The following is a 26,108-nucleotide window of genomic DNA, read 5'->3' as shown; positions in this document are numbered from 1 at the left end:
TATACATGAGACCCTGTAGCCCCGCCCTCCTTCATGCCAAGCCCCGCCCCTCTCTATACAGGAGACCATGTAGCCCCGCCCTCCTCCATGCCAAGCCCCGCCCCTCCCTATACATGAGACCCTGTAGCCCCGCCCTCCTCCATGCCAAGCCCCGCCCCTCCCTATACAGGAGACCCTGTAGCCCCGCCCTCCTCCATAGAGAAATCCGGTAGGCCCGCCTCCCTGTCACTATGAGCCCCGCCCTCCTCCGGCGGCCATTGCAGTCAGTCTTCGGCCTCCCCCGATGATCGCTCCTCTCACACGGCGGCGGCGGGTCACCGATCGATCACCCGGGAGGGGGGAGGGGAGAGCACACCGGCACCACGGATTCCTGTGCCAGAAGAATCCAACTGGACGCCATGTCCACCAAGGCGGAGCAATGTGAGTGACACCGGGAGGGAGGGGAGCTGTCCGCGGTGCTGAACCCGGAGAGGTGGGGGAGGGGGGGGTACTGACAGTACTGGGGGGGAGACACATCTGGAGGAGGGGGAGGGGGACATTTCTGGGGGGGGAATGACAAATCTGGGGTACTGACAGTACTGGGGTGGGGGTGGGTGACATTTCTGGGGGGGGGTGGGTGACATTTCTGGGGGGGGGTTGGAACTAACATTACTGGGGGGGGGGGACAAATGTGGAGGAGAGGGGAGTACTGACAGTATTGTGGGGGGGACACATCTGGAGGAGGGGGGGGTGGTACTGGACATTACTGGGGGGGGGGGGGGAAATTACAAATCTGGGGGGGGGGTGGTACTGACATTACTGGGGGGGGGGCGACAAATCTGGGGGGGCACTGACAGTGCTGAGGAAATACAGGGGGTGAGACTGACACTGCTGGGGGTACAGGGGGAGAGACTGACACTGCTGGGGGTACAGGGGGAGAGACTGACACTGCTGGGGGTACAGGGGGGAGACTGACACTTCTGGGGGTACAGGGGGGGACTGACACTTCTGGGGGTACAGGGGGAGAGACTGACACTGCTGGGGGTACAGGGGGGAGACTGACACTGCTGGGGGTACAGGGGGGAGACTGACACTGCTGGGGGTACGGGGGGGGACTGACACTTCTGGGGGTACAGGGGGAGAGACTGACACTGCTGGGGGTACGGGGGGGGGAGACTGACACTGCTGAGGGTACAGGGGGGGAGACTGACACTTCTGGGGGTACAGGGGGAGAGACTGACACTGCTGGGGGTACAGGGGGTGAGACTGACACTGCTGGGGGTACAGGGGTGAGACTGACACTGCTGGGGGTACGGGGGGGGGACTGACACTGCTGGGGGTACAGGGGGGAGACTGACACTGCTGGGGGTACGGGGGGGGACTGACACTTCTGGGGGTACAGGGGGAGAGACTGACACTGCTGGGGGTACGGGGGGGGGACTGACACTTCTGGGGGTACAGGGGGAGAGACTGACACTGCTGGGGGTACAGGGGGTGAGACTGACACTGCTGGGGGTACAGGGGTGAGACTGACACTGCTGGGGGTACGGGGGGGGGACTGACACTGCTGGGGGTACAGGGGGGAGACTGACACTGCTGGGGGTACGGGGGGGGACTGACACTTCTGGGGGTACAGGGGGAGAGACTGACACTGCTGGGGGTACGGGGGGGGGACTGACACTTCTGGGGGTACAGGGGGAGAGACTGACACTGCTGGGGGTACAGGGGGTGAGACTGACACTGCTGGGGGTACAGGGGTGAGACTGACACTGCTGGGGGTACAGGGGGTGAGACTGACACTGCTGGGGGTACAGGGGGGAGACTGACACTGCTGGGGGTACAGGGGGTGAGACTGACACTGCTGGGGGTACAGGGGAGAGACTGACACTGCTGGGGGTACAGGGGTGAGACTGACACTGCTGGGGGTACAGGGGGGAGACTGACACTGCTGGGGGTACAGGGGGAGAGACTGACACTGCTGGGGGTACAGGGGGAGACTGACACTGCTGGGGGTACAGGGGGAGAGACTGACACTGCTGGGGGTACAGGGGGGAGAGACTGACACTGCTGGGGGTACAGGGGGTGAGACTGACACTGCTGGGGGTACAGGGGTGAGACTGACACTGCTGGGGGTACAGGGGGGGAGACTGACACTGCTGGGGGTACAGGGGGGGAGACTGACACTGCTGGGGGTACAGGGGGAGAGACTGACACTGCTGGGGGTACAGGGGGTGAGACTGACACTGCTGGGGGTACAGGGGGTGAGACTGACACTGCTGGGGGTACAGGGGGAGAGACTGACACTGCTGGGGGTACAGGGGTGAGACTGACACTGCTGGGGGTACAGGGGGAGAGACTGACACTGCTGGGGGTACAGGGGGAGAGACTGACACTGCTGGGGGTACAGGGGGGAGAGACTGACACTTCTGGGGGTACAGGGGGGAGAGACTGACACTGCTGGGGGTACAGGGGGAGAGACTGACACTGCTGGGGGTACAGGGGAAGAGACTGACACTGCTGGGGGTACAGGGGGAGAGACTGACACTGCTGGGGGTACAGGGGGTGAGACTGACACTGCTGGGGGTACAGGGGGAGAGACTGACACTGCTGGGGGTACAGGGGAAGAGACTGACACTGCTGGGGGTACAGGGGGGGAGACTGACACTGCTGGGGGTACAGGGGGGGAGACTGACACTGCTGGGGGTACAGGGGGAGAGACTGACACTGCTGGGGGTACAGGGGGAGAGACTGACACTGCTGGGGGTACAGGGGGGAGACTGACACTGCTGGGGGTACAGGGGGGAGACTGACACTGCTGGGGGTACAGGGGGAGAGACTGACACTGCTGGGGGTACAGGGGAGAGACTGACACTGCTGGGGGTACAGGGGGAGAGACTGACACTTCTGGGGGTACAGGGGGAGAGACTGACACTTATGGGGGTACAGGGGTGAGACTGACACTGCTGGGGGTACAGGGGGGGAGACTGACACTGCTGGGGGTACAGGGGGAGAGACTGACACTTCTGGGGGTACAGGGGAAGAGACTGACACTGCTGGGGGTACAGGGGTGAGACTGACACTGCTGGGGGTACAGGGGAAGAGACTGACACTGCTGGGGGTACAGGGGGGAGACTGACACTGCTGGGGGTACAGGGGGGAGACTGACACTGCTGGGGGTACAGGGGGGAGACTGACACTGCTGGGGGTACAGGGGGAGACTGACACTGCTGGAGGTACAGGGGGGAGAGACTGACACTGCTGGGGGTACAGGGGGTGAGACTGACACTGCTGGGGGTACAGGGGGAGAGACTGACACTGCTGGGGGTACAGGGGGGAGAGACTGACACTGCTGGGGGTACAGGGGGAGAGACTGACACTGCTGGGGGTACAGGGGGGAGACTGACACTGCTGGGGGTACAGGGGGTGAGACTGACACTGCTGGGGGTACAGGAGGAGACTGACACTGCTGGGGGTACAGGGGGGGAGACTGACACTGCTGGGGGTACAGGGTGAGACTGACACTGCTGGGGGTACAGGGGGAGAGACTGACACTGCTGGGGGTACAGGGGGAGACTGACACTGCTGGGGGTACAGGGGGGAGAGACTGACACTGCTGGGGGTACAGGGGGTGAGACTGACACTGCTGGGGGTACAGGGGAAGAGACTGACACTGCTGGGGGTACAGGGGGTGAGACTGACACTGCTGGGGGTACAGGGGAAGAGACTGACACTGCTGGGGGTACAGGGGGTGAGACTGACACTGCTGGGGGTACAGGGGGAGAGACTGACACTGCTGGGGGTACAGGGGGAGAGACTGACACTGCTGGGGGTACAGGGGAGAGACTGACACTGCTGGGGGTACGGGGGGGGGGAGACTGACACTGCTGGGGGTACAGGGGGAGAGACTGACACTGCTGGGGGTACAGGGGAGAGACTGACACTGCTGGGGGTACGGGGGGGGGGAGACTGACACTGCTGGGGGTACAGGGGGAGAGACTGACACTGCTGGGGGTACAGGGGGTGAGACTGACACTGCTGGGGGTACAGGGGGAGAGAATGACACTGCTGGGGGTACAGGGGGAGAGACTGACACTGCTGGGGGTACAGGGGGTGAGACTGACACTGCTGGGGGTACAGGGGGAGAGACTGACACTGCTGGGGGTACAGGGGGAGAGACTGACACTGCTGGGGGTACAGGGGGTGAGACTGACACTGCTGGGGGTACAGGGGGAGAGACTGACACTACTGGGGGTACAGGGGGAGACTGACACTGCTGGGGGTACAGGGGGGGAGACTGACACTGCTGGGGGTACAGGGGGAGAGACTGACACTGCTGGGGGTACAGGGGGTGAGACTGACACTGCTGGGGGTACAGGGGGAGAGACTGACACTGCTGGGGGTACAGGGGGGAGACTGACACTGCTGGGGGTACAGGGGGGGAGACTGACACTGCTGGGGGTACAGTGGGTGAGACTGGTCTCTGGTCATAGAGGAGGAACGAGGTGCTCAGAAGACGGTCTCTGGTTATAGAGGAGGAATGAGGTGCTCAGAGGACGGTCTCTGGTTATAGAGGAGGAATGAGGTGCTCAGAGGACGGTCTCTGGTTATAGAGGAGGAACGAGGTGCTCAGAGGACGGTCTCTGGTTATAGAGGAGGAATGAGGTGCTCAGAGGACGGTCTCTGGTTATAGAGGAGGATTGAGGTGCTCAGAGGACGGTCTCTGGTCATAGAGGAGGAATGAGGTGCTCAGAGGACGGTCTCTGGTTATAGAGGAGGATTGAGGTGCTCAGAGGACGGTCTCTGGTCATAGAGGAGGAATGAGGTGCTCAGAAGACGGTCCTCGGTTATAGAGGAGGAACGAGGTGCTCAGAGGACGGTCTCTGGTCATAGAGGAGGAACGAGGTGCTCAGAGGACGGTCTCTGGTCATAGAGGAGGAACGAGGTCCTCAGAGGACAGTCTCTGGTTATAGAGGAGGATTGAGGTGCTCAGAGGACGGTCTCTGGTCATAGAGGAGGAATGAGGTGCTCAGAGGACGGTCCCGGGTTATAGAGGAGGAACGAGGTGCTCAGAGGTCGGTCCTCGGTTATAGAGGAGGAACGAGGTGCTCAGAGGACGGTCTCTGGTTATAGAGGAGGAATGAGGTGCTCAGAGGACGGTCTCTGGTTATAGAGGAGGAATGAGGTCCTCAGAGGACAGTCTCTGGTTATAGAGGAGGAATGAGGTGCTCAGAGGACGGTCCTCGGTTATAGAGGAGGAACGAGGTGCTCAGAGGACGGTCTCTGGTCATAGAGGAGGAATGAGGTGCTCAGAGGACGGTCTCTGGTTATAGAGGAGGAACGAGGTGCTCAGAGGACGGTCTCTGGTCATAGAGGAGGAATGAGGTGCTCAGAGGACGGTCTCTGGTTATAGAGGAGGAACGAGGTGCTCAGAGGAAGGTCTCTGGTTATAGAGGAGGAATGAGGTGCTCAGAGGACGGTCTCTGGTTATAGAGGAGGAACGAGGTGCTCAGAGGACGGTCTCTGGTTATAGAGGAGGAACGAGGTGCTCAGAGGACGGTCTCTGGTTATAGAGGAGGAACGAGGTGCTCAGAGGACGGTCTCTGGTTATAGAGGAGGAACGAGGTGCTCAGAGGACGGTCTCTGGTCATAGAAGAGGAACGAGGTGCTCAGAGGACGGTCCCCAGTCATAGAGGAGGAATGAGGTGCTCAGAGGACGGTCTCTGGTCATAGAAGAGGAACGAGGTGCTCAGAGGACGGTCCCCAGTCATAGAGGAGGAATGAGGTCCTCAGAGGACGGTCTCTGGTTATAGAGGAGGAATGAGGTCCTCAGAGGACAGTCTCTGGTTATAGAGGAGGAATGAGGTGCTCAGAGGACGGTCCTCGGTTATAGAGGAGGAACGAGGTGCTCAGAGGACGGTCTCTGGTCATAGAGGAGGAATGAGGTGCTCAGAGGACGGTCTCTGGTTATAGAGGAGGAACGAGGTGCTCAGAGGACGGTCTCTGGTCATAGAGGAGGAACGAGGTGCTCAGAGGACGGTCTCTGGTTATAGAGGAGGAACGAGGTGCTCAGAGGAAGGTCTCTGGTTATAGAGGAGGAATGAGGTGCTCAGAGGACGGTCTCTGGTTATAGAGGAGGAACGAGGTGCTCAGAGGACGGTCTCTGGTTATAGAGGAGGAACGAGGTGCTCAGAGGACGGTCCTCGGTTATAGAGGAGGAACGAGGTGCTCAGAGGACGGTCTCTGGTCATAGAGGAGGAATGAGGTGCTCAGAGGACGGTCTCTGGTTATAGAGGAGGAACGAGGTGCTCAGAGGACGGTCTCTGGTCATAGAGGAGGAATGAGGTGCTCAGAGGACGGTCTCTGGTTATAGAGGAGGAACGAGGTGCTCAGAGGACGGTCTCTGGTTATAGAGGAGGAATGAGGTGCTCAGAGGACGGTCTCTGGTTATAGAGGAGGAACGAGGTGCTCAGAGGACGGTCTCTGGTTATAGAGGAGGAACGAGGTGCTCAGAGGACGGTCTCTGGTTATAGAGGAGGAACGAGGTGCTCAGAGGACGGTCTCTGGTTATAGAGGAGGAACGAGGTGCTCAGAGGACGGTCTCTGGTCATAGAAGAGGAACGAGGTGCTCAGAGGACGGTCCCCAGTCATAGAGGAGGAATGAGGTGCTCAGAGGACGGTCTCTGGTCATAGAAGAGGAACGAGGTGCTCAGAGGACGGTCCCCAGTCATAGAGGAGGAATGAGGTCCTCAGAGGACGGTCTCTGGTTATAGAGGAGGAATGAGGTCCTCAGAGGATGGTCCTCGGTTATAGAGGAGGAATGAGGTCCTCAGAGGACGGTCCTCGGTTATAGAGGAGGAATGAGGTGCTCAGAGGACGGTCTCTGGTTATAGAGGAGGAATGAGGTGCTTAGAGGTCGGTCTCTGGTTATAGAGGAGGAATGAGGTCCTCAGAGGTCGTCCCGGGTTATAGAGGAGGAATGAGGTGCTCAGAGGACGGTCTCTGGTCATAGAGGAGGAATGAGGTGCTCAGAGGACGGTCCCGGGTTATAGAGGAGGAACGAGGTGCTCAGAGGTCGGTCCTCGGTTATAGAGGAGGAACGAGGTGCTCAGAGGACGGTCTCTGGTTATAGAGGAGGAATGAGGTGCTCAGAGGACGGTCTCTGGTTATAGAGGAGGAATGAGGTCCTCAGAGGACAGTCTCTGGTTATAGAGGAGGAATGAGGTGCTCAGAGGACGGTCTCTGGTTATAGAGGAGGAACGAGGTGCTCAGAGGACGGTCTCTGGTTATAGAGGAGGAACGAGGTGCTCAGAGGACGGTCTCTGGTCATAGAAGAGGAACGAGGTGCTCAGAGGACGGTCCCCAGTCATAGAGGAGGAATGAGGTGCTCAGAGGACGGTCTCTGGTCATAGAAGAGGAACGAGGTGCTCAGAGGACGGTCCCCAGTCATAGAGGAGGAATGAGGTCCTCAGAGGACGGTCTCTGGTTATAGAGGAGGAATGAGGTCCTCAGAGGATGGTCCTCGGTTATAGAGGAGGAATGAGGTCCTCAGAGGACGGTCTCTGGTTATAGAGGAGGAATGAGGTCCTCAGAGGACGGTCCTCGGTTATAGAGGAGGAATGAGGTGCTCAGAGGACGGTCTCTGGTTATAGAGGAGGAATGAGGTGCTTAGAGGTCGGTCTCTGGTTATAGAGGAGGAACGAGGTGCTCAGAGGACGGTGTCTGGTTATAGAGGAGGAATGAGGTCCTCAGAGGTCGTCCCGGGTTATAGAGGAGGAATGAGGTGCTCAGAGGACGGTCTCTGGTTATAGAGGAGGAATGAGGTGCTCAGAGGACGGTCTCTGGTTATAGAGGAGGAACAAGGTGCTCAGAGGACGGTCCTCGGTTATAGAGGAGGAATGAGGTGCTCAGAGGTCGGTGATTTGTACCCTCACATATCTGGTTTCAGCAGATATCGGCGCCGGACACAATGCTCCGTGTGATTCCATTCCGCGGGAAGATCGCCGGCCTCCGTCATGAATATTCATCGTCTTCATCATAATTTATTACATCCTCGAGATTCCCTCCAATGCTCAACCTTCCCATCCCCCACCCTCCCATTAAACAGCAGATTATAATGGAAGAAATATTTGCCGTCTGTTCTTTAGCTCCCGGATGCGATTCCCCGCCGCCGAAAATCGTTTTATTCCTAAACTATCAGAATAAAAGGAGATCCCAGATCTCCCCATAAAGAGGACCTGTCATGGCCCATGTGATCCCAAGTCATGTTGTGTTTATTCCTTGTGATGGCAATACAATTGATACAAAAATAAAATGAAAGGGATAAAAACAAAAACAATAATAAACAAAATGCCGCACACCCCCATGGTCGCGCACACGTGGGTCCTGCCCATACAGTGGAACCTTGATTTACGAGTAATGCGGTTAACAAACGTTTTGAATAATAAGGAACTTTTTTTATTTATTTTTTATTCTGACTCGGTTTGCAAGCATAATTCAAGCTAATGGGGTGTGCAGTACTGCATTATGGCCAGAGGTGCGGGGGGGGCGCCGGTTCAAAGCCGTTCGTAAATACTCTGAATCACTCGGAAATACTCTGTTCCTGACTGTTTCCGAATCTCTCTGGGGGTTTCCAAGATAAGCCGAGCTGTCCCCGAGTATTTCCCGAGACTCTCCAGCGCCCCCCCACACCTCTGGCCATATGCGGTATTGCATGCCATAGAAGTCAATGCGGAACAAATTATTTTCGTTTCCATTAACTTCTATGGGGAAACTCGCTTTGATATGCAAGTGTTTTGGATTACAAGCATTCTCCTTGGAATGGATTATGCTCCCACCACACATGTGAGGTGTCGCCGCGATCGTTAGAGCGAGGGCAATAATTCTAGTACTGGACCTCCTTTGTAACTCTAAACATGTAAACTGTTAAGGCTTTTAAAATGTCGCCTATGGCAATTTTTAAGTGTCATAGTTTGCCGCCGTTCCATGTTCGTTTTTAAAGCATGACATGTAGGGTATCGATTTACTCAGAGTAACATTATCTTTTATATTGTATATAAATATTGGGTGTTATGTTCTGTTCACTAAAATGCATTAACCACTTTAGCCCCGGACCATTTGGCTGCCAAAGACCAGACCACATTTTGCGATTCTGCACTGTCGCTTTAAATGATAATTGCGCGGTCGTGCGACGTGGCTCCCAATCCATATTGACCTTCTTTTTTTCCCCCCACAAATAGAGCTTTCTTTTGGTGGTATTTGATCACCTCTGCGGTTTTTATTTTTTGCGCTATATAATATAAGCGATACGTATTCTTCTACATATTGTTGGTAAAAAGTGGGAGCAAATACCTGTATTAGACAGATATCTGCCCCCCCCCCCTGAAAGGTGCCAAATGTGACACCGGAGGGGGGAGGAACTGGAAAAGCGGAAGTTCCATTTTTGGGTGAAACTCCGGTTTAAAACCCCTGTTCTCTATACCAAATGAAGCCCAAGATGACGTCTGTTGAGACAAAACACGTAGGGCGGAGCCCATTGCTGACGTCATTGCGCTTCAGCGCCAACACGGTAGTGTCGGGATTGTTTGCTGTCTTGTTTTATTTCAAATGCACATGGATGTTTGACCTTCTTTTTTTTTTTTAAATAAATAATTTTATAAGACTTTCTACACTATTTTTTATTTTTTTTACCCTTTTTTCCCATGAAAGTTTTTTTTTTTTATTGTTATTGTATTTGTAGGGAACATTTTTTGTTTAGGTTTATATAAGCGAATACGTTTCCTTTTTTTATCAGAGTCCTGCCCCTCTGTCCTTATGAGCCCTGACAAAGGGAGACCTTTGTGACCTCCTGAAACGCGTCGGTTGTTAGCGATTTCCAAAGCCCTGATGCTGTAATTGGTTTGCGTAGCAATTTTTATCTTTTTTTTTTCCGTTCTTTTTCCATATCTGCTTTTTGTGGACAGTCATATAGTGGACTGTATAGAAGCTGGTATAAGTAGTTACCCCACCCTCATGCTTCCTTGTTACCCCTCCCCCATCCCGAGGTTTACTCTCCACCTCCATTGTTTACATTTTTTTTTTATATGTGTTGAACTTTATTCAGACACTTTGTTTCTTTTTTTACCTCTCTGCACACAGTTGCCTCCAAGATCCGATACCTACATGAGTACCACCACCGCGTCATCCATAATACCTACCCGGTGCCAACGGGAACCGACATCGCCAACACCCTGAAGTACTTCTCCCAGACACTGTTAAGGTGAGAATTCTATTTTCCTCCCAGAGAATAAAAAAAAAATGAAACAACGAGGCACAGCGCAGTTCTGCCTGGATTTCTGCTTTCTCAATGCTCCTATCAAACAAATTCCTATTAACCACACGATCTCTGCAATGGAGGCCAATTTAAAGGAGTCCTCCACCCAAAGCCAAAGTGGGCGGGGACACAAAGCCAAAGTGGGCGGGGATTTAAAGGAATTCTCCACCCAAAGCCAAAGTGGGCGGGGATTTAAAGGAATGCTCCACCCAAAGCCAAAGTGGGCGGGGACACAAAGCCAAAGTGGGTGGGGATTTAAAGGAATTATCCACCCAAAGCCAAAGTGGGTGGGGACACAAAGCCAAAGTGGGCGGGGATTTAAAGGAATGCTCCACCCAAAGCCAAAGTGGGCGGGAATTTAAAGGAATAATTAATCCAAAGCCAAAGTGGGTGGGGATTTAAAGGAACTCTCCACCCAAAGCCAAAGTGGGCGGGGACACAAAGCCAAAGTGGGCGGGGATTTAAAGGAATCATTAATCCAAAGCCAAAATGGGTGGGGATTTAAAGGAATAATTCATCCTAAGTGGGTGGGGATTTAAAGGAATCAAAGTGGGTGGGGATTTAAAGTAATCATCCACCCAAAGCCAAAGTGGGTGGATCCAAATAAACCAAAGTGGGTGGGGATTTAAAGGAATAATTAATCCAAAGCCAAAGTGGGTGGGGATTTAAAGGAATCATCCACACAAAGTGGGTGGGGACACAAAGCCAAAGTGGGTGGGGATTTAAAGGAATCGTCCACACAAAGTGGGTGGGGATTTAAAGGAATCATCCACACAAAGCCCAAAGTGGGTGGGGATTTAAAGGAATAATTCATCCAAAGTGGGTGGGGATTTAAAGGAATCATCCACACAAAGTGGGTGGGGACTCAAAGCCAAAGTGGGTGGGAATTTAAAGGAATAATTGGCATTCTAAAACCTTTGTATTACCCCAGAGGGCAAGTGGAGGAGGCCAAGGGGTGGGAAGAAGATGGAAAGCCGGGGGCTGTTGATGATTCTTTCTTCTCCCGCTGCCCCCCAGTAATGTTTCATTTATAAAAAATTTGTATTTAAACCCAAAATACCAAAAATGTCACCTATTGCAGCTCACCTGTCCTTAGATGTGGCGGCTGCATTTGTTGTTCAGGCTTTTGTTTGCTTTCTTTTCACCTGGTGATCCTGCCAGTAACACTCTTGCTATCTTGGGGGTGACAACTCTCACTAGTGTATCTATGGAGGAACATTGTTGCCACCTTAGACCTAAATCCCGGGACACTGTTAACCTCATTCATGGTCTGCATTTTGTCTGGCCACTTACAGGGTGGGAGTGCCCAAATCATGCCCACTTTATGGGTTGGCCTCATCCGGACTCCATCTGTAAATATACAGGGAATGCCAATTATGCCCATTATATTGGGGGGGTCCTATCCAGACTCCGCCTGTAACTATGCAGGGAATGCCCAGTATGCCCATTATATCGGTGGGTCCTATCCAGACTCCACCTGTAACTATGCAGGGAACACCCACTATGCCCATTATATCGGGGGGTCCTATCCAGACTCCACCTGTAACTATGCAGGGAATGCCCAGTATGCCCACTTTATTGGTTGGTCCTATCCAGACTCCACCCGTAACTATACAGGGAACACCCACTATGCCACTTAATAGGTGGGTCCTATGCAGACTCCACTCGTAACTATGCAGGGAATGCCCAGTATGCCCATTATATCGGTGGGTCCTATCCAGATGCCACCCGTAACTATGCAGGGAATGCCCAGTATGCCCATTATATCGGGGGGTCCTATCCAGACTCCTGTAACTATAAAGGGAACACCCACTATGCCCATTATATCGGGGGGGGGGGGGGGTCCTATCCAGACTCCACCCGTAACTATGCAGGGAATGCCCAGTATGCCCACTTTATTGGTTGGTCCTATCCAGACTCCACCCGTAACTATGCAGGGAACACCCACTATGCCCATTATATTGGGGGGTCCTATCCAGACTCCGCCTGTAACTATGCAGGGAATGCCCAGTATGCCCATTATATCGGTGGGTCCTATCCAGACTCCACCTGTAACTATGCAGGGAACACCCACTATGCCCATTATATTGGGGGGTCCTATCCAGACTCCGCCTGTAACTATGCAGGGAATGCCCAGTATGCCCATTATATCGGTGGGTCCTATCCAGACTCCACCTGTAACTATGCAGGGAACACCCACTATGCCACTTAATAGGTGGGTCCTATGCAGACTCCACCTGTAAACATGCAGGGAGTGCCCATTATGCCCATTTTATGGGTTGGTACTTGCTTGATTGCACCTTTTGAATACTTAGGGACTGCCCACCCACGTTTCCAATCCCCACAAGGAATTCCTCGCTGGTAGCGCACATGTGCGGTAACACAAATAAGGTTAGTTCTGTGGCCCATTTTCCTGAACTTGCAGAAGCGTACTTTGCCTGAAAAAGGAAAACCAACGCAGCCTCCAGATCTAAGGACTGATAAACCGCAATCTGACATTTTTGTTTTTGGGTTGAGATCCATTTAAACTTACAGGAGCCCCAGAGAGACTCCACAGGAACCCGGACAGGCTGGTGAACCTCGGGACCTACCTGCTGGAGTCTCCATCAGAGAGAGGGGGAGGAGTTAGCGGGCGATTCATCTGCGCACTTCCCTTTGGGAGGAAATGACCCTTTACCTGCCGGGCTGATCTGATGATGATCTGGGCGGGTTCATGAGAGTGAAGAAGAAACAATTTATAAAATCTCCAGCGATTGTGTGGTTAATAATCCTTCAGCCGTCATCGCTCCTCTTCACTGGCAACCCATTCGAGAGCTGAGAGTGGATGGCGTGCGAATGGCGCGATCTCCCGGGAAATATTCCGCCACCTTCTTTATACAATCCAACAATTCTCCCCAAATACAGGCGCTACAGGCCGACCATCGCTGGTCCCCAACACTAATCTTCACATCTGTAACCCTAACACTAATCTTCACATTCACATCTGTAACCCTAACACTAATCCTCCCTGTAATCCCAACACTAACCCTCCCTGTAACCCCAACACTAACCCTCCTTGTAATCCCAACACTAACCCTCCCTGTAACCCCAACACTAACCCTCCTTGTAATCCCAACACTAACCCTCCCTGTAACCCAACACAAACCCTCCCTGTAATCCCAACACTAACCCTCCCTGTAACCCCAACACTAACCCTCCCTGTAACCCCAACACTGACCCTCCCTGTAACCCCAACACTAACCCCTCCCTGTAATCCCAACACTAACCCCCCCTGTAACCCCAACACTAACCCTCCCTGTAATCCCAACACTAACCCTCCCTGTAACCCTAACACTAATCTTCACATTCACATCTGTAACCCTAACACTAACCCTTCCTGTAACCCCAACACTAACCCTCCTTGTAATCCCAACACTAACCCTCCCTGTAATCCCAACACTAACCCTCCCTGTAATCCCAACACTAACCCTCCCTGTAACCCCAACACTAACCCTCCCTGTAACCCCAACACTGACCCTCCCTGTAACCCCAACACTAACCCCTCCCTGTAATCCCAACACTAACCCCCCCTGTAACCCCAACACTAACCCTCCCTGTAATCCCAACACTAACCCCCCCTGTAACCCTAACACTAATCTTCACATTCACATCTGTAACCCTAACACTAACCCTTCCTGTAACCCCAACACTAACCCTCCTTGTAATCCCAACACTAACCCTCCCTGTAATCCCAACACTAACCCTCCCTGTAATCCCAACACTAACCCCCCCTGTAACCCTAACACTAATCTTCACATTCACATCTGTAACCCTAACACTAACCCCTCCCTGTAATCCCAACACTAACCCTCCCTGTAACCCCAACACTAACCCTCCTTGTAATCCCAACACTAACCCTCCCTGTAATCCCAACACTAACCCTCCCTGTAACCCCAACACTAACCCTCCTTGTAATCCCAACACTAACCCTCCCTGTAATCCCAACACTAACCCTCCCTGTAATCCCAACACTGACCCTCCCTGTAACCCCAACACTAACCCTCCTTGTAATCCCAACACTAACCCTCCCTGTAACCCCAACACTAACCCTCCCTGTAATCCCAACACTAATCCTCCCTGTAACCCCAACACTAATCCTCCCTGTAACCCCAACACTAATCCTCCCTGTAACCCCAACACTAACCCTCCCTGTAATCCCAACACTAACCCTCCCTGTAATCCCAACACTAATCCTCCCTGTAATCCCAACACTAACCCTCCCTGTAATCCCAACACTAACCCTCCCTGTAATCCCAACACTAACCCTCCCTGTAATCCCAACACTAACCCCTCCCTGTAATCCCAACACTAACCCCTCCCTGTAATCCCAACACTAACCCCTCCCTGTAATCCCAACACTAACCCTCCCTGTAATCCCAACACTGACCCTCCCTGTAATCCCAACACTAACCCTCCCTGTAATCCCAACACTGACCCTCCCTGTAATCCCAACACTAACCCTCCCCGTAACCCCAACACTAACCCTCCCTGTAATCCCAACACTAACCCTCCCTGTAACCCCAACACTAATCCTCCCTGTAATCCCAACACCAACCCTCCCTGTAATCCCAACACTAACCCTCCCTGTAACCCCAACACTAACCCTCCCTGTAACCCCAACACTAACCCCTCCCTGTAATCCCAACACTGACCCTCCCTGTAATCCCAACACTGACCCTCCCTGTAATCCCAACACTAATCCTCCCTGTAATCCCAACACTAATCCCCCCTGTAACCCCAACACTAACCCTCCCTGTAATCCCAACACTAACCCTCCCTGTAATCCCAACACTAACCCTCCCTGTAATCCCAACACTAACCCTCCCTGTAACCCCAACACTAACCCTCCCTGTAATCCCAACACTAATCCTCCCTGTAACCCCAACACTAATCCTCCCTGTAACCCCAACACTAACCCTCCCTGTAATCCCAACACTAACCCTCCCTGTAACCCCAACACTAATCCTCCCTGTAATCCCAACACCAACCCTCCCTGTAACCCCAACACTAACCCTCCCTGTAATCCCAACACTAATCCTCCCTGTAATCCCAACACCAACCCTCCCTGTAACCCCAACACTAACCCTCCCTGTAATCCCAACACTAACCCCTCCCTGTAATCCCAACACTAACCCCTCCCTGTAATCCCAACACTAACCCCTCCCTGTAATCCCAACACTAACCCTCCCTGTAATCCCAACACTAACCCTTCCTGTAATCCCAACACTAACCCTCCCTGTAATCCCAACACCAACCCTCCCTGTAACCCCAACACCAACCCTCCCTGTAATCCCAACACTAACCTTCCCTGTAATCCCAACACTAACCTTCCCTGTAATCCCAACACTAACCCTCCCTGTAACCCCAACACTAACCCTCCCTGTAACCCCAACACTAATAATCCCTGTAATCCCAACACTAACCCTCCCTGTAATCCCAACACTAACACTTCCTGTAATCCCAACACTAACCCTCCCTGTAATCCCAACACTAACCTTCCCTGTAATCCCAACACTGACCCTCCCTGTAATCCCAACACTGACCCTCCCTGTAATCCCAACACTGACCCTCCCTGTAACCCCAACACTAACCCTCCCTGTAACCCCAACACTAACCCTCCCTGTAACCCCAACACCGACCCTCCCTGTAACCCCAACACTAACTCTTCCTGTAACCCCAACACTGACCCTCCCTGTAATCCCGACACTGACCCTCCCTGTAATCCCAACACCAACCCTCCCTGTAACCCCAACACCAACCCTCCCTGTAATCCCAACACTAACCCTCCCTGTAATCCCAACACTGACCCTCCCTGTAATCCCAACACTAATCCTCCCTGTAACCCCAACACCAACCCTCCCTGTAACCCCAACACTAACCCTCCCTGTAATCCCCACACTAACCCTCCCTGTAAACCAACACTAACCCCCCATGTAAACCAACACTAGCACTTACTGAGATTCTAACACTAACCCTCTCTTGTAACTCCCCGCAATCCTAACACTATCCCTCTTTGTAATCCAGCAACAACCCTACCTTAACCCTAACACTAATCCTCATGTTACCCTAATCACTTATAAGAAACTGTTAGGGGGTTTAAAGCTGAACTCTGGTAATTGCACATAAATAGCCCCCCTACATACTACAGTTAGTTAGGTCTAGGGGTGTAAGAAGTGACCCTTTCCTTATTTCGGTACTCCCCCCTCCCCCTTCTCTGGGTTGTGGACGGCCTTCGCTATCCTCATTTACAATGCAGGGTTAGTGTTGGGGTTACAGGGAGGGTTAGTGTTGGGATTACAGGGAGGGTTAGTGTTGGGATTACAGGGAAGGTTAGTGTTGGGATTACAGGGAGGGTTTGTGTTGGGATTACAGGGAGGGTTAGTGTCGGGATTACAGGGAGGGTTAGTGTTGGGATTACAGGGAGGGTTAGTGTTGGGGTTACAGGGAGGGTTAGTGTTGGGATTACAGGGAGGATTAGTGTTGGGGTTACAGGGAGGATTAGTGTTGGGGTTACAGGCAGGATTAGTGTTGGGATTACAGGGAAGGTTAGTGTGGGGATTACAGGGAGGGTTAGTGTTGGGGTTACAGGGAGGATTAGTGTTGGGGTTACAGGGAGGGTTAGTGTTGGGATTACAGGGAGGGTTAGTGTCGGGATTACAGGGAGGGTTAGTGTTGGGATTACAGGGAAGGTTAGTGTGGGGATTACAGGGAGGGTTAGTGTTGGGATTACAGGGAGGGTTAGTGTTGGGGTTACAGGGAGGGTTAGTGTTGGGGTTACAGGGAGGGTTAGTGTCGGGATTACAGGGAGGGGTTAGTGTTGGGGTTACAGGGGGGGTTAGTGTTGGGGTTACAGGGAGGGTTAGTGTTGGGGTTACAGGGAGGGTTAGTGTCGGGATTACAGGGAGGGTTAGTGTTGGGGTTACAGGGAGGGTTAGTGTTGGGATTACAGGGAGGATTAGTGTTGGGATTACAGGGAGGGTTAGTGTTGGGGTTACAGGGAAGGTTAGTGTTGGGATTACAGGGAGGATTAGTGTTGGGATTACAGGAAGGGTTAGTGTTGGGGTTACAGGGAGGGTTGGTGTCGGGATTACAGGGCGGGGTCAGTGTTGGGATTACAGAGTGGGTTAGTGTTGGGATTACAGGGAGGATTAGTGTTGGGATCACATGAAGAGTAAGTGTTAGGATCACATGAAGGGTACTTTTTGTGTAATTCCCGGAGCTCGGCTTTATCTCTCCATCCTCCATTGAACACGGACAGATCAGTTTTGGGTAGACTGACCCTTTAATAGACATATATGGCTGCTGCCCCCTGGTGGTAGGATATCATATCTAAATAATTTCTTTAGCTGTTGCCCCATAATTTGGGGGTTTCGGGGGAGGGGGGAATTGCACCCCGCGGTATGTATGGTGGAGTGTATGGTGGAGCGCATGTTGCGGTTTTGCTCACAATCTTCACACTTCATCCTGAAAGTCGCCTCCATTCTCGCGGTTTCGGGGCTCGGCGAGGTCAGCAAAAGGGTGACTTTTCATCCACCGGGCATTGATTAACAGAAACCGTATTGATCCAGAATGACTCCCTACACCGGGGGCTCCAGTGGTAATCCACAACCCACAGCAACCAATCACGGTTCAGCATGCCATTGTCAGAGCGGTGAAAGAGGAGCGGTGATTGGTTGCTGGGGGGGGCGGACGCGGTACTCACTGAATCTTTTGGTTTGAATATTAGAGAGGACAAACATTGGCAAATGTTATTTTTTAACCCTCGGAGAGACAGTTGAAGCTGATTTACTAAGGGACGCATCATTACAACCGACTAGGGGGTGCAAACTTTATCCCAGATTGGTGACCTTGTGAATGATTTGGTTACAAGGAAACGATAAACAAAAAATGTAACAAAAAATGTAACGCACTTTCCACATGTTGATTGTTTGTTTGCCTTTATCTACCAAAATGGGACCAGAAAAAAAAAGTCCTACCCGGTACACTTCGCTCCTACGTGTAAAAATCATCATTTTTTTTTTTATTAATTTAAAAATCATTTTTTTTTTCGAAAATTACACAGAACCCCCGATTTTATATTTATATATATTTTATTTATTTTTTTTGAAAAAAAACTGTTTCATGAATTAAAAAAAAAACGAAAAAGTAAAGTTAGCCCAATTATTATTTTTTTAAAATAAAAAAAATAAAATATTTTAAAAAAAATTCAAAAAAAATAAATCTTTCTTTTTGTTTTTTTCTTTGCTTTTCTCTTTTTCCCTTTTTTTTTTTAGATATAGATATAGATTATATATATATAGAGAGAGAGAGAGATATGTAGATCTCCCTCTATCTATATCTATATATATTAAAAAAACAAAAAGGGAAAAAGAGAAGCAAAGAAAAAAACAAAAAGAAAGATTTTTTTTATTTTTTATTTTTTTTATACACTTTCCCTTTAAAAAAAAATCCTTGATCGCTTTTATTCCTAATGCAAGGAATGTAAACATCCCCTTGTAATAAGGAATAGAGCATGACATGTCCTCTTTATGGAGAGATATGACGAAATAAACGATCTTGGCCTTTCCAGCCAAGTCCCCGGCAATGTTTAGTTCCACCGGACGTGACGTCATAACGTCGAACTCGGGTCTTCCGAAGGTCATAGAGATTGCCGGGGACCATCTGTTCCTTGGAAATCCTCTATACTCAACTTCTGGCAGTGGTGGATTCCTTCTCTGGCTCTCCAATCGCACGGGCGGTAGGCAGGGGGAGTGTCCCCTGGGAGGGGGGAGGTCTTTTGTCCCTGCGGCCTGTAAGAATGATCAAGCGCCTGAACTGCCGCTATGATTTGTTCTTACAGTGCGGGGAATCGCCGTCTGAAAAAGATGATGATATCTGGATGATGCCTGTAGCTCCACCCATCATTCAGATATCACCACTCAAAGTCCAGGACGTCATATGACGCACCTTTTGGGCGGGAAGTGGTTAAGCACTATTTTTGTCTTTAATAGGCCACTTGCCATAACACCAGAGCCAATGAGAGAAGAAAGTACACGAACAAAGACATGCTAAACATAAAAAAAAGGGTGCCACTTCAGGCTCGAATAGGTCCCAATTGGAGTGTAGGAAAGGGAAGAACTCATCTCAGCTACATAGAAGTCAATGAAGAAGGAAAGAAAGGTCCCAGGAGCCGCACATCACACAAAACCCTCATGTGAAGTGCGGAAGCAGCCTCAGCCTAGGCTCCGCCCAGGCCACACCTCCTAACATCTTTTGCTCTGCCCATGTGTTTTAGTCATGGGAAGCAATGTGGACGGGGGGGGGGGGCGTAACATGTCAGGGGTGTGGCCTGGACAGAGTCCAAGCTGAGGCTGCTTCCACTCTTCTGAGACTTCTTTTCCTTCCTCATTGATGCTAAAATGACATCCTCCGCCCGAGAGGCCACTTTAGAATGGATTAAGGGCACTTGAAGCCTCCTTTTAAAGGACTGCGTCCCATTGGAGGAACTGCAGACTCCACGTATCCCTATGAGCTCCTGTGTCTCCAGAGACTTAATTTTGGCCAAATTAGGCAGAAGAAGGCAAACACATGAATCATCCAAGTGTGGAGAAATGTGGCCCCCTAGTGAATCGGCTCCATTCTTCAAAGCCTATAGAAACTTGACCAAAATGTGCAAAACAGTTACTGTTGCTGACAGATGTGTGATAAAGTTTGCAGATCTTTTATTCTGTAAAATGATTTTGAAAGGATGTCAACCGTCCATAATGAAGGTGGACATTTTGAGGGACTTTTTTTTGGAGATGAAGCCGTATCATTAGGAACAAGAGACCTCTTAGTGAGGCCTTGACTTCCTTGTAAGTGAATGTGCCAAATAATTGTCCCAACCCGTCAAAATGTCGGCCTCCACTGTGACCGGTACTCTTTAGTGGGATGAAACTGCAGCTCGAGTTGCCATTGGGGGGTTCTCATGTAATATGAATTACTGCGATGGTTCTGAGTATTTACAGGTTGAGTAATTAAAATGAACTAATATCAAATCCTAACTCCTGATAATATTTCGTATTTAGTTTTGGATTGAGCAGTAAATCAGATTACATCAGAAATTGTAACGCCCTTACATTTACATCTGAAGGTCTGAAGTCTTTTATGCTGTCTTTTGCGTTAGATAAAGTTGTAAAGATTTTTGCACTTCCGCTGTTGACTTCTCAGTGGTGACCAATGTCTCTCCATGATGCTGTTGGCTTCTCAGTGGTGACCAATGTCTCTCCATGATGCTGTTGGCTTCTCAGTGGTGACCAATGTCTCTCCATGATGCTGTTGGCTTCTCAGTGGTGACCAATGTCTCTCCATGATGCTGATGGCTTCTCAGTGGTATCTTGACTAATGCCTCTCCAAGATGTTGATGACCTGTCAGTGGTATCGTGACCAGTGTCTCTCCATAATGCTGTTGACCTCTTGGTAGCATTTTTACCCATGTCTCTCCATAAAGCTGTTTACATCTCAGTGGCATCTTGACCAATGTCTCTCCATGATACTCTTGACCTGTTGGTAGCATCTTGAAAAATGTCTCTTCATGATGCTGTTGACCTCTCAGTGGTATCCTGACCATTGACCAATGTCTCTTTATGATGCTGTTGACCTCTCAGTGGTATCCTGACCATTGACCAATGTCTCTTCATGATGATCTTGACCAATGTCTCTGAATGATGCTGTTGACCTCTCAGTGGCACCTTGACCAATGTCTCTCAAGGATGCCATTGACTGCTCAGTGGCATCATGACCAATGTCTCTGAATGATGCTGTTGGCTTCTCAGTGGCATCTTGTCCAATGTCTCTCCATGATGCTGTTGACAGCTCAGTGGCATCTAAACCAGTGTCTCTTCATGATGCTCTTGACCTGTTGGTCAAATCTTGACCAGTATCTCTTCATGATGCCGTTGACCTCTCAGTGGCATATTGACCAATGTCTCTAAAGGATGCCATTGACTTCTCAGTGGCATCTTGACCAATGTCTCTCCATGATGCTCTTGACCTGTTGGTAGCATCTTGAAAAATGTCTCTTCATGATGCTGTTGACATCTCAGTGTTATCCTGACCAATGTCTCTTCATGATGCTGTTGACCTCTCTGGCATCTTGACCAATGTCTCGTCATGGTGCTGTTGACCTCTGGCATCTTGACCAATGTCTCGTCATGATGCTGTTGACCTCTCTGGCATCTTGACCAATGTCTCGTCATGATGCTGTTGACATCTCAGTGGCATCTTGACCAATGTCTCGTCATGATGCTGTTGACATCTCAGTGGCATCTTGACCAATGTCTCGTCATGATGCTGTTGACCTCTCTGACATCTTGACCAATGTCTCGTCATGATGCTGTTGACCTCTCTGGCATCTTGACCAATGTCTCGTCATGATGCTGCTGACATCTCAGTGGCATCTTGACCAATGTCTCGTCATGATGCTGTTGACCTCTCTGGCATCTTGACCAATGTCTCGTCATGATGCTGTTGACCTCTCAGTGGTATCCTGACCAATGTCTCGTCATGATGCTGTTAACCTCTCTGGCATCTTGACCAATGTCTCGTCATGATGCTGTTGACCTCTCTGGCATCTTGATCAATGTCTCGTCATGATGCTGCTGACATCTCAGTGGCATCTTGACCAATGTCTCGTCATGATGCTGTTGACCTCTCTGGCATCTTGACCAATGTCTCGTCATGATGCTGTTGACCTCTCTGGCATCTTGACCAATGTCTCGTCATGATGCTGTTGACATCTCAGTGGCATCTTGACCAATGTCTCGTCATGATGCTGCTGACATCTCAGTGGCATCTTGACCAATGTCTCGTCATGATGCTGTTGACATCTCAGTGGTATCTTGACCAATGTCTCTTCATGATGCTGTTGACCTCTCTGGCATCTTGACCAATGTCTCGTCATGATGCTGTTGACCTCTCTGGCATCTTGACCAATGTCTCTTCATGATGCTGTTGACCTCTCTGGCATCTTGACCAATGTCTCGTCATGATGCTGTTGACATCTCAGTGGCATCTTGACCAATGTCTCGTCATGATGCTGTTGACATCTCAGTGGCATCTTGACCAATGTCTCGTCATGATGCTGCTGACATCTCAGTGGCATCTTGACCAATGTCTCGTCATGATGCTGTTAACCTCTCTGGCATCTTGACCAATGTCTCGTCATGATGCTGTTGACCTCTCTGGCATCTTGATCAATGTCTCGTCATGATGCTGCTGACATCTCAGTGGCATCTTGACCAATGTCTCGTCATGATGCTGTTGACCTCTCTGGCATCTTGACCAATGTCTCGTCATGATGCTGTTGACCTCTCTGGCATCTTGACCAATGTCTCGTCATGATGCTGTTGACATCTCAGTGGCATCTTGACCAATGTCTCGTCATGATGCTGCTGACATCTCAGTGGCATCTTGACCAATGTCTCGTCATGATGCTGTTGACATCTCAGTGGTATCTTGACCAATATCTCTTCATGATGCTGTTGACCTCTCTGGCATCTTGACCAATGTCTCGTCATGATGCTGTTGACCTCTCTGGCATCTTGACCAATGTCTCTTCATGATGCTGTTGACCTCTCTGGCATCTTGACCAATGTCTCGTCATGATGCTGTTGACATCTCAGTGGCATCTTGACCAATGTCTCGTCATGATGCTGTTGACCTCTCTGGCATCTTGACCAATGTCTCTTCATGATGCTGTTGACCTCTCAGTGGAATCCTGACCAATGTCTCTTTGTGATGCTGTTGGCCTCTCAGTGTTATCTTGACCAATGTCTCTTCATGATGCTGTTGACATCTCAGTGGCATCTTGACCAATGTCTCGTCATGATGCTGTTGACATCTCAGTGGCATCTTGACCAATGTCTCGTCATGATGCTGTTGACCTCTTTGGCATCTTGACCAATGTCTCTTCATAATAGACACAACTAGCAATTTCCGATCCCAACTGTAGGCTAGGTACATCCAAAACTGATACAGTATTTTAGTTTTTTTGTAGTTCATTGGAATAATCCCAACAAGAAGGCTTAGTTCTGTGCCCATTATGAGGCTAAATTATGTTGTCATGGTCTCTTCGGGCTCTTTGTGCTTTTGGGCCCCATAGCACCAGCATGATCAGGAATGCCCGTAGTTCTGTTCTTAGGTTCAGTAGTGTGAAGGTGACAACTCTCCTATGGACACACTGGAGTTGGCGAAATTACAGACTACTATGGGATGCTGTCACTGCTGGGGGTTGTATGTGATATATTAGAACTAGGTAGGTGATGTAACCCAGCAGTGCCCATAAAAACAAAAAAATGGGTGACGTTGGATGTTAAAGATGGGACAGCTAGACTCTTGGAGAAGGCTTGTCAATGGGTATCTAAAGGGTCACCAGAACATCAAACAAATAGGTTTGCAGTATTTAAACGCTGAAACCTAATTGGTTTCTTTGAATGGAGGAACAATTGACCCCCCAGGTTTTATTGACCCCTCTGAGAATTCAACAGTGCCCCGCCCCCAATGGCAACAACTCTTTCTAAATATAAAAGGCTAAATCATGTGTATTCCATGAAATGTGTTGCAAAGTTATATTTCTGAACAGTTTGATGACTACAAATGTTATAATATTTTAAATGCGTATTTTTCAGAATGATTTTCAGAATCTTAGAGGGGTATTACTAGTGCTTATTGAGAGAAAGAAATGTGAATTATTGAATTTTCAGTATACCGTTATTACAGATAATGTCTAGATTTATGATTTTAGTAAATTTTCTTAAATTTTGTAAAAAATGTAAATTTGAGCACAAGCACTCTGCAAAAGGACACACCCCCAGGAATCTGTATGTGACCATCAGAAAGATCCGTCGTTTCTGGAAGATAGGATGAGGAGGAATATCTATTTACATAAAAAATATATTTCATGGCATAGAAACCCAATCACGTAGGTTAAAACTGGAGAAAGAATGAGCAAAGTGTAAAAAATGGGCAATAAACTGGCGACCCCCAAGATTGAGGTGAGATCGGAGTCATTGACAGGTACAAATCTGAGCTGGAGACCACGCCGGTCCAATGGTTGCTGAGAATTATTGGGTGGATCCGCGGGTGGCGCTGATCTCCCTTGGGAAGTTTGTGCTGCTACCTTACTGATACGATGAGGTGTTCAATTCCCTAGGACCAATGTTTGGATGAGAAGGAAGGAGCGCCTGGTGTCCGGAATAATGCAGCTCTTGGTGGAAGAATACAGTAGTTTATTGAAAGTATGAGAACATACAAATCGAGCCAACGCGTTTCAGAGGAAACAGCCTCCCCCTTTCTTCAGGGCTGCAGGTACGTGCTAATGGAGATGGATGAACTCTGTAGAAGCAATCCTCTGCATTACACAAGCCAGAATTTGCCATTTTAAAGTATTCTGATCCATCTCCATTAGCACGTACCTGCAGCCCTGAAAATTGGGGGGGGGGGGCTGTTTCCCCTGAAACGCGTTGGTTCGATTTGTATGTTCTCACATTTTTAATAAACAATTATATTCTCCCACCAGGGGCTGCATTATTCCAGGCACTCCTTTCTTCTCATCTTAACAGGGACAGAAAGTGAAGACAAGAGGAACACAGACAACTATTAAAGCCTAAAATAAATTTCTAACACTTCTAAACAGAAGACTTATCGTATTTTTCCTGGCACCAATTAATGGCAACATACATGTGATCGTATCCCCGCCTACTCCATGTATGCTGCTATGTTGGCGCCAGGAAAATAGTTGGATCGAATAATTTTCCTTTCCTGGTGCCAACCTGTGACGGCATACATGTAAAAAGCGGCAGGAATATTTTCTTTATTGCATTTTGTAACCATGCCCTTCCCTTACTTCCTGCCCCAGGGACCCCCCCCCCCCCCCCCGAGTCAACATAACAGGAAATGAGGAGAGATTCCAAAATCTAGGACATAGCCCAAAAAATAAATGGCTAAACTAAAATAAAAAAATAAAAATAAAAACTTAAGCTGTACACTTACACCTGAACGTTATTAAAGTGTAAGATCTAAACCCAAGAACAAAAAAGTAATGCACTACATTGCAGTTTACCGGTCCTAAGACTCCATTCCCCCCCGGATGGTGTGACCAAGACGTGTTCTTTTCTGCATTCCCGTCCATTGCATTTTATGAATTAAACGGCCCCACTGTGCATCTTCAAAGGACTTCAGTACTTGGAGACTTCTAAAAACGTGTTTACAACTATAACCAACACTCCATGATAATAGAACTGTAGCCAACACTGGAGTAAGGCTCGGAGACCAGTAGCCATAGCACTAGAGAGCTTCCCGATGACCAGCAGGATAAGTATACAAGCAGGTCACCCCAGCACATGACATGGACTTACGGAAGTGCGGGGTCTAACCAGTGTTCATCAGAGCTCCTGATGGTGGAGGTGGGTTTTGCTGCGCGTTAGTACCAGGTCAAGGTCCTCAGGATCGCCCCACCAGGAGGTGAGCAGGCCGGGGTCCAGTAGTCGATCTAGCAGGTAGGAGTCAATCAGGAGCGTAATTGGTAAACAAGCCAAAGGTTGGTATCAAGTGGGTGCAGGTTGGGATCAAGCACAAGTGTAGTCGAGGAACAAGCCAAAGGTCGGTAAACAAAGGTAGTGAAGTTACGGACAAATTTCTCACTTCCTGTTCCTCCTTAGTAAGCTTGCCTCCATCATCTGGCTGGGGGTTAGTCAGCGTGCTCACCCCCTCCCTTGGGACTACATCCCTGCAGGGAGACGATGTGAGGGATGTAGTCCCAAGG

General features: G+C 50.1%; 1 protein-coding gene across 2 annotated transcripts in view; it reads left to right on the top strand.

Moving 5' to 3' along the window:
- The first annotated feature begins 264 nt into the window (after positions 1–264).
- Positions 265–26,108, top strand: part of UNC79 (unc-79 homolog, NALCN channel complex subunit) — a 218,786-nt gene continuing 192,942 nt past the window's right edge. For both annotated transcript variants that reach the window (XM_040333248.1, XM_040333247.1), the window contains exons 1-2: positions 265–420; positions 10,114–10,234. In XM_040333248.1, the coding sequence (XP_040189182.1) occupies positions 399–420; positions 10,114–10,234 (143 nt within the window). In that variant the 5' untranslated portion in view covers positions 265–398. The remainder of the gene's footprint in view (positions 421–10,113; positions 10,235–26,108) is intronic.

The sequence above is a fragment of the Rana temporaria genome, chromosome 13, assembly GCF_905171775.1.
Source record: "Rana temporaria chromosome 13, aRanTem1.1, whole genome shotgun sequence".
Classification (NCBI taxonomy): Eukaryota; Metazoa; Chordata; class Amphibia; order Anura; family Ranidae; genus Rana; species Rana temporaria.
This window is presented reverse-complemented; position numbering and strand designations above follow the sequence as displayed.